The 13430-nt window shown below is 43.5% G+C and overlaps 1 protein-coding gene across 1 annotated transcript in view; it reads left to right on the top strand.

Annotated features, from left to right (window-relative positions):
* Positions 1–11832, top strand: part of LHFPL1 (LHFPL tetraspan subfamily member 1) — a 39381-nt gene extending 27549 nt beyond the window's left edge. Inside the window, exon 3 of the mRNA XM_063085100.1 lies at positions 11651–11832. Coding sequence (XP_062941170.1) covers positions 11651–11832 — 182 coding nt within the window. The remainder of the gene's footprint in view (positions 1–11650) is intronic.
* The last annotated feature ends 1598 nt before the right edge of the window (positions 11833–13430 follow it).

Raw genomic sequence — 13430 nt, 5'->3', positions numbered from 1 at the left:
GAAATCACAAATTGCACATAAATGTGCTTTATGAAAACAATGCCACACAGATATAAGGGGTAAAAGATTAAAAAGCTGACCTATCCTTAGATTTTCTCACTGATCATCTTCTCTTCAAAATAGTGAAGTGCTTAAAGTAATGAGACTGTACATCCCATGGGATGCTAAGCTGTTTTCATTGTGAATAGTAAAAACAATGATGATACTGATAAACGTTTCTACCTTTCCTGAACTCTAATCCTCATGAAAAAGGGTGCTCACCTCTGGAGTAGTCAAACACTAAGATGACTTCCAGCTTGATGACTTCACGAGACTAGGCTCTTACAAAGGCCTCAAGGACAGGTCCTCCACTTTACTTGACCTCATTTCCACAGTAAGAGGGCCAAGTAGGCTCAATGACTCAGACAGTGAATCCACAATTCTGAACCGATTGTCTATACATCAGACTACCACGCGATGGCAGTAGAGTCAGGCAAATGCGTTCTGTTCTCAGCTTCTTTCTGAGTCCTGCCTCTGGTCCTCAGGTCAAACAATGTGAATGATTCGCATTTAATTTCCTTGCTTTCGTTGCTTCCACTGGAATTCCTTCTATAAAACTCGGCGACGGCTTTCTCTTCCCCCTTCACCATTATTGAGTGTTTGGCTTTCCCTGTCTACTGTAGAAGGATAGTGTATCCTAAGCCTTTGTTTAAAAGCAAAACCCATTTTTAAATGGGGATGCTAATACTGTAGCATTTATCTCACAGGGCTCTCAGGGGGATGAAATAAGATGATGTACCTAATACATTTCATGCAGGGCCTGTACCCAATAACTGTGAATAATAACTGATATTATTACTATTATTGTTATAGGTTAGACTAACCCTAAAGGTTTATTAATAAAGTGAAATGGGTTTCAGAGGCAGGAATCAGGAGGAAAACCTTTGTTTACTTGTCCCAATTCTGCCTCTGGCTCCCTTTCACTCATCTGGGTTGTTGATTTTACCTATGTGAGAACAATATGTTTAAAGAGCTTACTGCAGTGCCTGGCATGTGGAAGCATTTGACCATATTAACTATTACTATTCCAGTGCTGACTTAATTAGCTGAGAGAGTTCAAGTGAATGTAAGCAAATGCAAGCAGAGGGCTATTGAGCAGATGTTAGAGGCAAGGGGCTGATCTCTTAGAGGCCAAGTGTCCTAGACAGCTGATGCTGAATCAGAAAGTTCTAATATCTGGTTAGCTGGTCTTTGACCTGTCTCCTGGGGGAGAGTGCCCAAAGCTCTTCTGAGGAGCTGCTCCAAGTACAGCCGATGAACTGTATAAAAGGAAACACAAGGTGACACAGAAGTTTTCTTCAGGAGCAGGTGAGGGTCAATCTGGAGAAAGACCCAGAAGCACAATTTAACTTGGCTTGAGACATGGTTCCCTCATTGAAGGAAAAGATGAGCAGAGTAGCTAAAACTCAGGATAGATATACAAGAAATGATATAAATAGGAAATTTCAGGCTGGCACAGCATGAGAAGAGGTCAGAAGCAAATGCTCAGTGGTGGCAAGGAAGATTTCAATAGAAGGATTCAATTTGCTTGGCAGAAGTGTGTATGAGAGAAAAAAAATCAGCCAAATCAGGGCATCTCTGTGGTCATGAGGACTCAGCTCTTCACGAAGTGCTCCCCTGACTTTCCAGCATGTGTCTTCCCTTACCTTTAGAACATTGGGTTGGACCAAGATGGAATTAGAAACCCAGAATGTTCTACCTCCCTAGCAGCCCTGACTGTGTCAAATAGTCTGTGGCTAATAGCAATAACATGTTTACCTGAACAACTGAAGTTTCAGAGGGTTGTTTTTCCCCTCTTCTCTGGCAAGGGAGCCTGGCAGGCTTCTGGAATATTCGGTAGGTTTTGGGCCTCCAATCTGGGCTGTTGTTGATACTCATGCCCAGCCTGGAGAGCAGCCTGGAGCTGCTCTCATTGCTTTGGCTGCTTTTTACTGGGGGCTGTGGTGGGGTGTTTGGCAATAGCTTGTGAATTCGCTGGCTTTGCTTTATCTTTGAAGATTATTCATCTGTGTTTGTGAGCCTAGCAGAGAAAGTTCTCTGCTCATTTAGCTTGGCTGCCTTGAAAATGATTTTATGTTGCTACCTATGGAGACCTTAAAGTCAACAGTATCTCTCTGAACAGATGGGACCACCAGCTTCTTCCAAATTCCTGCTGCTCCTGCTAACACAAAATTCAGGTCCCTGTGGCAAAAATATGCTGAGTCAGCAATAGCAACCCTTCCTGTCCCTCACCCCCACCGTGCACATCAAACCGCAGTTCGGGAGATGGGTTTGTAGCCAGTTTTCATGGACTTATATGGTGCCGCAGTGATGGGGGAGCAGTTGGCTTTCCTGAGCTGGGTTTGCTTCAGAAAAAATACTGCCCTCACTGGGAAGAGGTCTGGTAAAGAGCTCGGTACCCCCGCCTCTCAATCCCCACGTGCCATGATTTCTAGTGTTCTCATCTTCTTCCACCTGTCCCAGTGACCCTCCTTTAGTCTCTTTCTTTTCTTGGAGCTCTCTCTATTCCTTTCCCTCGCTCTCTACTCCCTCAAATTCCAAAGGATTCTAGGTATCTCTGTAGCGGAGGGTCTTGCCCCCAGGGCCAGTCCAGGCAGCTGGCTTGATGTGATGGCTGTGAAGGCTCCCCAGGTGATGGCAGCACACTGCTCTGCATATCTGTGCTGTCCCTGTGTACTGGGGGGTGAGGCTGAGGATGATCTGCAGGTCCCCATGGCAGGTCCTCCTCCATACTGGGGTTCACTCCTTCCCTTACTTTGCCTAGTGAAGGCCAAAGCAGTGTCTCTTAACTTTCCTGGTTAATTGGAGCATATTAGATGGGAAAAAAAAAAAAAAAAATATTGTTCTCTTTGCTCTCTGCCTGAAACACCGCCACTCTTCTAACTCAAAGGATTCCTAGAATTTGGATCTCATCTTTGTAGAGGATACAGCCCCCTCTCTACACACCTGCACTGACTCACATTCTCCAAGCAACTTTATTCCTTCTTGCTCCACCTGGAGCTCCAAGCTACTTCACAATCCTACCTCCCCCCACCGTCAGCCTCCCCTGTCACACCAACATCCAGGGCTTCTTACCACTGATCCTGGGTCACAAGCATATTCTTTCCTGGAGTAGCAGCTCTCAGAACTTGACTGTTGGCGACACTTGTATCAAATCACACCTTCATATACCTGAAAGTTCCGTTATACTTCAGCTAGCCCTGGTCAGTTTGGGCGGTATTAGTTGTCGTTAGGAGCTTGCTATATCCCTGTTTCCCTGTCTCTTCCTCCAAACTTTCGGGGGCCTGGAATTCCATCAGATGATTTTCTGAAAGACAAGACTCAAGAAACTCAAAAGACAGACCTACCTCACTCTTTTTTTCTATATGCCTTTTCTTTTCAACATTGTTTCCTTCTTCCTCCAAGGAAAACTCCTTTCTCTGAATTAATTCTCCAGCATTCTTGGCTTCTGAGCTGCCACCCTGAACATGCCCCCGAAGGGGGAGCCTGTCTGTCATACTGTGTTCGACTCTGACTCCTAACTCTGATGCCCACACCAGTGCTAGGCCACACCACAATCATTGGTTTGGGGCTAACTCCTCCCAAGAGCTCATAATGACCCATTGACAGCTGGCCAGACACCATGCCCTTGACGGGCATAGAACCAGGGCTCTAGGGAAGGTGGTCAGTGTAAGTGGCAGCCAGCTACAATTTTCTTTTCTGAACAGTAGAGCTGTAATAACACAACTTAATGCTGAATCAAAAGAAACAGAATCAAACTCTAAATGAATTTGATTTGCAACTTGGAAAAAAAGCAACATGTCTTGATTTAAATGTCAGGCCCACTGCTGAGTGATGATTTAATAACTTTTATGAGGGATCTTGTCATAGCAAATTCAACACTGGGATAGTGTGACTCACAGATAGGATGTTAGAAACGATACAGAAGAGCACAAAAAGGAACAGGCTTATCTCAGGGCTCATCCATAAGCTTTGCATAAAGCTAATTTTGCACTTAGAACCTCTTCTTTCCCCCTCTCCTACCACCCAATCTTTCTTATCACAGACACCTATGCATGGATGTAGAGAAAATCTCTAGGTGTGATGTCAGCTCACTGCTCTATTTTCTGAGGGCACAGGCCCTTGAACAAGTCTAGCGTGGAGGCTCAGAGTCTGTGCATTCAATCTGAAGGCAAGGCAGCAGTGATCCTGGCTGTTTCTCAAGGGACTTCAAGAAATCATTGGTCCTAGTGCCCTGTCTTTAGTCAGGTGCTTAATTGTTTCCCACATATTAACGGTGAGAGACCTAATATGAGACACAGTGGGGTTAAAAGATTTCTTCAAAAACTCCAGTGTCCTGACTCCCGGGGAATCCGTGCTTCCTCCTCAGTACCTTGTGAGATCTTTCTCCTTGACCATCCCTAGCTTTCCTGGGCTAGCATACCAGAAAGCTCAAAGGTGAGCATGCCTCAGTTTCGGTCTGCTTCCTAGGTCAAGAAGGAACCACGCATGGCCATTCTTAAGGGAGGAAATTCCATTCAATGGGGCTAATCTTTCAGTTGTCAAGATTCACTCTGAAGGGAATTTCAAGTGTTGGTGTCTGGTATTTGCCTATATGAGGGTTGCTCAATCTCAACAATATTGACATTTTTGGCCAGATCATTTTTTGTTGTGGGAGGATGTTTTATGTATTGTCGGTTGGGTAGCAGCATCCCTGCCCTCTGGTTAGCTGTCTCTGCCTATAGCCTTCATCTACCTCCAGTCTTTTACATAGAGCTTTCAGGTTAATTTTTCCAAACCATACCTCTAACATAGTAGATCTCAATGGGAAGCAACCTCTCCTGGTAGTGTTTGGCAATGTCTGGCAAAATCTTTGGTTTTCACAACTGGGGGAAGGATAAGTTGCTGTGGACATCTAGAAGGCAGAGGCCACGGTGCTTCAAATGCACAGGACAACTCCCTCCCCCCCACCACATACACACACGTTTCCAACCTGAAATGTCAGTAGTGCCGAGACTGAGAAACCTTGCTCTATCATATCATCCCTTGATCAGAAACTTTCCTTTGTTCCCCTCTACTTGTTGGGAAAGATGACAGATTTCACAGCCCCTCTTGATGTACATTCAGCTCATTATTTGCAAACTGTAGCTCCTTTTTTGAAACAAGTCTGAATGGCATGCTGTTTCTGAAATATGTCATCTACTTTCTCACTCATATAACTTTGCTCACACCAACCACTCCTCCTGTCTGGAATGCCCACTTCCCACTACCAAAGCCAAGTTGAAATGCTGTCACCTCTAGAAAGCCTAACCTGAACCTGCATTTTCCCAGCTACAAATAATTTTCTTTCCCTGGATGTTCCTATGGTAATTTACTTATGTCTCTTAAAGCACTTGTCACATTCATAGTATAATGGAAATTTTATTTTTATTTTTTATTTTTTTAATTGAATCATAATTGATTATACATATTTTTGGGATTCCATGTTGACATATGTTGATCAAATCAATATTACTAGTATGTATATTGTTACAAATTGTACTTATTCTTTATGCCCCTTGTCCAATCTCCCCCTATCTCCCTCTCCCTCCCCACTTCCACCACTGATAACCCTGGATTTCTTCTATCCTCTGAAAGAGTAATGGCTACTCTGTTGATTTGTTGCCTACATGATCTGTCCAATGTGGAGAGGTGTGTTCAGGTCCCCCAATATTATCACAGAGCATATGATTTCTGTCACTCTGGAATGGGCTTTGTGGAGAGAAACATCCTCTTCTTTTCTTTGGTCTCTGCTGGTGACTGTTCTTGTGTCATTGTACTCCAATGGCTGGTGGACCATCTGTGTGGTGGTTGTGATGTTTACCCACTTTCATGGCAGCCATGGTTACTGTGGTGGCTGTGGTGGGCCACCCACATGGAGGTGATGTTTTGGCATGCTTCTTGGCGCTGGTGATGTGCCTGGTTTTGGGGGTTCTGGTCCCTGGCTCTATGCCTCAGGACTCTGGGCAAGCCCCAGGGTGCTGGTGGTGTGCCTGGGCCAGAACTAATTTTCTGTCCTTTGCTTACTTCTAAAATGTGGGAACTTCCTGTGGGAACCAGTACTTGAGCTGTGTGCTTGAGCGAAATTGCTGCTTTGCTGCTGTTTCCATAGGGAAGGCTTTATGTGCAGCTCAGGGTTTAATGGTTGATCTTATATGTACTTCCTGCTCTCCAGAGAACCAGTGCATCTGGGTTGTGTAGAAATTCTGATCTGGGCCTGAGTCTTTTCATCAAACTGCACCCCATGCAATTCTGTATCCTTGACCAGTCTCTGAGTGGTCCTGTGCTGATTGGGGGATGGATCAGCTGAACTTGCTGTGTCCCAGTGCTCCCCCAGTGGGCCCTTCTCCACCACTGCCCTTGTTCCAAACACTTCCCATGGGATGGGCCCTATGCCAGTCCCTTGTGATGACTCACCGACCTTGAATGGCTCCTTTTTTCAGTTGTTCTGGATCCTTGCTCCTGCGTGGGTCCATGGGAACCCTGTTAGTGGTCTTGCTGGCCTGAGGGCCACCAAGGCCCTCTTCTCCCCTGCCACGTCCAAGCAACTCCATCCGAAGGGCACAGCTGCAGCTTCTGCCAGCTCCTGCTCCATGCACTTAGCAGCTCTAGCCTTAAAGTGGCCGTGGTCCGAAATGCTCCAAGCAGTTTTTTCTTTCTTTCATCACGACTTTTCCCACCTTCACAAACTCCGTAGGTCTCTTCACCTCTTCCCCTGAGCTTTAGTGGCCCCAGCTTGGCTGTTGTTATGTTTTTATATTTGTAAATTGGTTGATTTGTGGGAGAGAGTGATGCTGGGACTGTCCTGCCATCTTGACCAGAACTCCATATAATGGAAAATTTGAATTGAAATGAGCTTTCAGAAATCTCTTTAGTAAAATTCCTTCCACTTAAAGAAAAGGAAACTGAGGCCAAGAAAAGTGAAGTGATCGGTGGAAGGCATTTACTTTCCCATAAAACAGACCATTGTAACTTGTGTCCTTGGCTTTGTTCTCCTGGCATAGTTGAAATGGATGGTCATGGACTTTGAGTAGGCCTGGCATTTAAATCTCAGCTCTGACACTTATAAGTTGGCCAAGTCATTTCCCTTTCTAAAAGTCAGTTCCCTCAGCTATAAATGGAAACAACTATTGCTGTTGTGAAAATCAAATGAGATTGTGTTTCCAAAATGCCTAGCACATAGTAGGTACTCAATAAATATTTGTCAGATGAATATAAGGATCAACAGTACTTCAAGAATAGGATTTAGGGACAGGTGATGGTCCATGGGACTTTACCAAAAGGTGATTGGAGACCAAGTGTGGCAGCTCATTGCTACTGTTCCCTATTTTTGCACCCTTCTATAGAAAGGGTTCTTCTGTAGGCCATCAGACCAATGTCCAAGCTTTCTGGGAAGCAGCTGAATTCTGACAGCAGCTCTCAAAGTACAAAGGTATTTCTTAAAAAGTCTGCTTTTGCTTTTTGCTTTTTGTAATGCTAATAATATGACCTCTTGGTTCCCTCAAGCAGATAACAAGTAAGATTGTGAGGAGGGGGTTGCATAGAAGATGTATTTCCTCTGTTTCTCTTTAGTTTCCTATATGGCAGCAGTTTGGGAGTTAGATGCTGTTTAGTGGCCTAACAGGAGTCTTTGTGAGAGGAAATTCACAATGCACTTGGGGTGGCAATGGGAACTTTGGTGTTGGCTCCTAGCCCAGTAAGTGATACCTGGTTCTGACATCAATAAGCTTCACTGAGGCCTTTTTAGACAGCTCTTCACTCTGGGACTGCCCACTGTGTCAGTGTTCTTCCTGCCTAGGGCTTTGGGGTTATGACATGCTATTCATTTATTCCTTTCATTTAGAGAAAGAAGTCTTTCCCTGGTCCCAGGATGCACAAATCTAGTAGAAACATCCCTGCTACTCTAATGAGGGGATGGCCTGACAGGTAACTGAAGAATCAAGATGAGTCTTCTGTTGCTTTATCTAGACTGGATTGGGAATAGGCTGGGGAGGACGAAGTTGCTTTACTGTGGGCCCACCCCAAAGCTGGCTCCTGTCTACTCTTCTATATGAGCACAGGAAATTTTTGTTGGAGGGGCTAGAGGAGAAGCTCAGGTGAGTCTATTGCAAATCGATTTAGAATCCCTCTCTTTAGGTCTTAAAGGTCAAGGGTGCTGTAAGAGGAAACTGGCTTTTAAAAAGCAGAGCACTAGATTGGGAGTAAAGAAGCTTAGTCTGAATCCCTGCCTCTACCTCTTTGCTTTTGAGAGAACTCCTAGGGCTATTGCCTGAACCTTGGATTCCAGACTGTGAAGTGTGTGCAGTAAAGTCTGCAGCCTTTCCCCCATGATGGCCAAAGTTGAAGGTTTGCCAGTCTCCAGAGTTTTCACTCTGTGAATCCCAAAGCATTGTACTAAAGTTCCTACTTTGAGTGTGTATGCTCGTGCATGTTTAGGGGGAAGTGCAATAAGGAGGGGGATACAGATCTGTTGGCTGTTTGCCTCAATAAGGTATTCTTCAGCTCACTCTTCCCAGAGCTCACTACTGTTGTTCATGTGGAGGCCACTTTGGAGATAGTTGAATTTATTTCCATAAGGAGACTTCTATTTCAAATCTCCCCCCTCTCTCTGAGGTTTGCATTGCTTTTATAGCTGTTATAATCTGGGTTTTACCATGATTTGGGGTGGGGCCACAGGAGTTCAAGAAGTTATATGACTCCTCAGGTGTTGTGGTAAAGTACTGTCTCCCCTGAAGGACTAGCACTTACGCATTCAACCATTTAAGTACAGAAGGAAGGATACATGGTACTATGAGAACCTCTGATGAGAAAATTTGGCTTAGGGAGGTCAGGGAAGGCTTCACTAAGGAATCAGTGATTGAGCTGAGCTCTAAAAAATTATTAAACATTGACTAAGCAAAGAGAGTGGTGGGAAGCATATGTGTACATGGGCACATGCTGTGAGCATGTAAAGGACCATGGCACATTCCAGAAACAAATAGAATAATACTTTAGCTGGTTTTGCCACTTTAATTCAAAATTTAAGCCATAGTTTTGAATATAGAGAGGGGAAAATGCAAGCGTACTGAGCTCTGAAGTATTGTTAGGCTAAATCACACACACTGAAATTGTACCCCTATGGACAGAGCATGTGAAGCATTGTCAAGAAAAGAAAGAAATACATCTGTACTTTCTTTTTCAGCAGAGTGTTTATTTCTCACTCATCTAAAGTAAAATTAGAGGGTTTTGGAATAAAGGTGGGAAGAACTCTGCTCTCTCCAATCAATTCCCTGTGTCTTAAATTATGGCAACATTCTTCCATAGGCCACCCTGGGGGTCATCTGCACTTTAGTCCCAGAAGGCATGAGAAATCAGGGAGAACTGCCAGGACATCTTTTTTTTTTTTTTTTTGCCAGCCCTGAAAGTGATGTTCATCGCTTGTGTCCACATTCCCCTGAACAGAGCTCAGTTACATGGTCATGCACACTATAACAGAAGGCTGAGTATGCATGCTGTCTGTGCAAAAGAAAAGAGAATGTTTGGGGGGAAAAGAAATAACCAGTCTCTGCCATATAGGATTTCTCCCCTGTGTGAATTCTCTGATGTCTGCTGCAGTGTGACTTCTCACAAAAGATGTTTTCACATCATTACAGTTGGCCTTCCACATCCATGGGACCCACATCCACAGACTGAACCAATAGTAGATCAAAAATATTTGAAAAAGCAATAAAAAATCATAATACACTAAAAATAATACAAATAAACCAATACACTATAAGAACTATTTAAATAGGTTTTACATTGTATTCAATATTATAAGTAATCTAGACATGATATTAATGTCTATGGGATGTTACACAAATACTACACCATTTATATATGGGACTTAAGTATCCATAGATTTTGATGTCCCTGAGGGGGGGTGGTCTTACAAATACATTTGTACTGTTGAACCGACAGTCTGGAAGAGGAGAAAGGGCAGATAAAAATATGTAAAATGCAAATCTTCCTCCCAATGTTTTGTCCAAGAGATACAGCTGTGTATATCATATACAGATGAATTTCTGGAGGGCTACTTGGTTGAGGCGACTTGAACCCCATGGAATGAATTAGGGAAGGCTTCTGGCAGTGCTGAGTCCTGAATTATGTTCTGAGGAAGATATGAATTGGTGAGTAAGAGGAGAGAAGATGTTTCTGGCAGGCCAGACAGCATGAGTAATGACTTTGGTGGTAGAAAGACTATTTCTGAGGTAAAAAATGTGGGATAAAATTGACTGGCCTGAATGAAAAAGCAAAGTAGCCTAATTTGGGGCCATCTTTGACTTTCTATGACACACCAACTGGTCAATGAAAAGGAGGAAAGTTAAGGTTCACTGAGTACTATGTGAATAGAAATAATTGGTTATTTGAGACTGGATTTAGTAGTTTGAGAAAATAAATTGTCATGAAGATCAGTTTTGACATCCTCAGCTGGCTGTAGTCAGGACAAGCTTTCTGCAAGACTGTGAAGTTTGCTGCCTTCCTCTCTTCTCAGGCCCTCTCTGCAATTCTTCTTTCTCTGGGCATTGATATTTTCTAAAAGACTGCTGAAAAGCCACACAAAGGAGTGTGATAGAATTCTATCACATTCTATCATTCTGCGTCTGATAGAATGGCAGGTGGTAAAGTGGATGTTTTTGAGCAGGTGACCTTTCCCATTACCCTTCAAACTGAAACTACCCCCTTTAGAAGCTTGGCTTTGATTCCAATGCATATTCCCTTCCTGGGTGTTGAAACACTAGATTAGGATAGAGACATGTCTAAGATGGCTCCAGGTTAGGCTACTTTGCGTTTCCATTCAGGGCAGTCGAATTTATCCCAAACTTCCCACCTCAGAAATAGTCTTTCTACCACCAAGTCATCACTTGTGCTGTAGGAAGAAGGGATTTGATTTTGCCTGTCAAGTCTGGTGATACAGGACATGTCTCTTTGAAAGCAACCCAATGTACAGTAGTATATCAGTGTGGTTAAAAGTGTGGAGCTTTGGAGTCATGATCATCCAGGGTCATATCCTGATTCTACCACTCTCTAGCTGTGTGAGTTTTCACAATTAAACTGTGCCTCGGCTGCCTCATCTTTTGTAAAACAGTGGTAATAAGAGTGCTTATCTCATATAGTTACTAAAATAATCTATGAGATACAAGGGTACTTCAAAAAGTTTATGAAAAGATTTGTATTATCTTTTAATTCTTTTTTCACAAACCTTCTTGAAGTACCCTTATATATGTGCAAAGAGCATAGCATAATGCTTGACACCTGATCAACTTGTTCTTGTCATCATTGTCATTAGCATTGCCACACCATCACCACCCACACCACCCTCAGGTTCCTACTCTAACAGGAAAATAACATATTATAACCTCTTGCTAAAGCAAAGATCAGTAATTGGCAAAGGAGGAAAGGAGGAAATAGGAAGCCCAGTTGCATTCACTGTTTCCTAGTCTCACCCTAACCATAACATCCCAAAGAGAATGTTTGAAGACTATACTTTCAGGGATCATTTCTATAATTTGTTACCAAAGAGAATATATGAGAAAACAGCCCATCCTTCATGTCTCTGTCCCTGTTTCCACAGGTACCTGTCGGCTTGGCTGGGCCTATTACTGTGCTGGAGGTGGAGCTGCTGCAGCCATGCTGATCTGCACCTGGCTCTCTTGCTTTGCTGGAAGAAACCCCAAGCCTGCTGTGTTGGTGGAGAGCATCATGAGGAACACCAACTCTTATGCCATGGAGCTTGACCGCTGCCTCAAACCTTGACCTTTGAAAGAAGATTGGAAAGGGTGGGAAAAGGGAGGGAAAGGACACCTGAAAAAGAAGTATTAAGACTAGGCCAGTTGTCATCCACCTGCCAGTAGTGTAGCCTACTGTTTGCATGCCTTTTAACCCACCTGTCATTCATTTTCACTTTCCCTTAAGCCAGTGGATCATCGGCTATTTATAAAATTCATCTACAACAATGATTCTCTTAAAAGTTTACCCAATCTGCAAGTACCCACTAACCCCCAAGTCCCAAAGTGCTCCTTAATGCAAAATAAGGAGAATATCCTCACTTGAAACTAACTGCACAACCAAGCAGCTCTTCTGTGTTCCGTAGCTCCTGTCTACCACTTATCCCAAAGCTTGAAGGCTGGGTAAGAACTGTTGTGCAGGGAGTTACCAGGAGATAGGGCTGGTTCCTACTACTCCATTCAGATGGTCCTCGCCCTGGTATTTATTGCCACCTCCAAACATCTCTGGAGTACCACTGCTCAAATTTTCATGACTTTCTCAGGACTATACTTTGACTCTTCCTTTTTTCTCCTGCTTTTCTTCCTTCCCAGTTGTGGGGAAGCTTGAGGGGAGGGTGACTCCCAGTGGGGAGAACATTAGTCACTGATGCTTGCATATAGTCTAGGGCCCCTTCCTCATTATGCCTTAGAATATTCATAGGAGTTTATTTTGTGTACTGGCTTGGTGACTATCATCAAAATATAATGGCAAGTATTCTCTAGTCCCTTATAGACACAGAAATGGTGTTCATCAAATGTTTTGAGAAGAGACTAGCATTTGTTGGGCACTCAATAAATATGAATTCACAGCAATGATGATGAGGATGTTTCTGCTGGATCCTTACTGCAATTTCTATCAGAGTTCAATTTTACTTACTAGGAGATCCGCAGTGGCCTTTTGCCTCCTATAGCCACTCCTAGCATGATACAAGTTTCTCTGCCTGTTTCAAAGACTGCTCATCAAATGGTTTCCCTTTCATCTGGGGTGAGTTAGACATGAAAGAACGTGGCCCTGATGTCACCTAGGGCTGATGTCTTTTTACCTTTGGCCTTCATCCCATCTGTGCTCAAGGCTGACGGATGGTATAAAAGAACTTGGTATCTCCTGGGGGCAGAATTTGTCTCCCTCTTCCCCCCAGTTAATTCAGGCCATGTCTATTGTTCCATAACTACAGCTTTAGTGACTGGGGAGGGCCTATGACTCAAAAGGCTAGCTCATCTATTTCTATTCTTAATCATTCCAGCATGGTTTGGGTATAGCCCTACATGTAGGAGAGAAATGGAAAAAACTGGATTTATGAATTATATGCCATCCCCAAAAGGGTCAGTGTTCTTGCACAGGTAAGTGAATTCAAATGTATACTCCATTCACAGTTTGTTCATTCATTTAGTCATTTATTCAGGAAACATTTCTTAAGAATCTTACTACATGCCACATTTAGTGCTAAATCCGAGGGATAAAAGGACGAAGACACAGTCACGCACCCTAACAGAGATAGTGGTGAGGTATGAACAGATGTGTTGATAAATACTTGCCAGTGTGGTAAGTGCTAGGAAAGTGAAGACAGGAGGCTAAAGGATCACAGA

This window comes from Cynocephalus volans, chromosome X (assembly GCF_027409185.1).
Source record: "Cynocephalus volans isolate mCynVol1 chromosome X, mCynVol1.pri, whole genome shotgun sequence".
In the NCBI taxonomy this organism is placed as follows: domain Eukaryota; kingdom Metazoa; phylum Chordata; class Mammalia; order Dermoptera; family Cynocephalidae; genus Cynocephalus; species Cynocephalus volans.
Note: the sequence above shows the minus strand (reverse complement) of the source record. Positions and strands in the feature narration are given on the sequence as shown.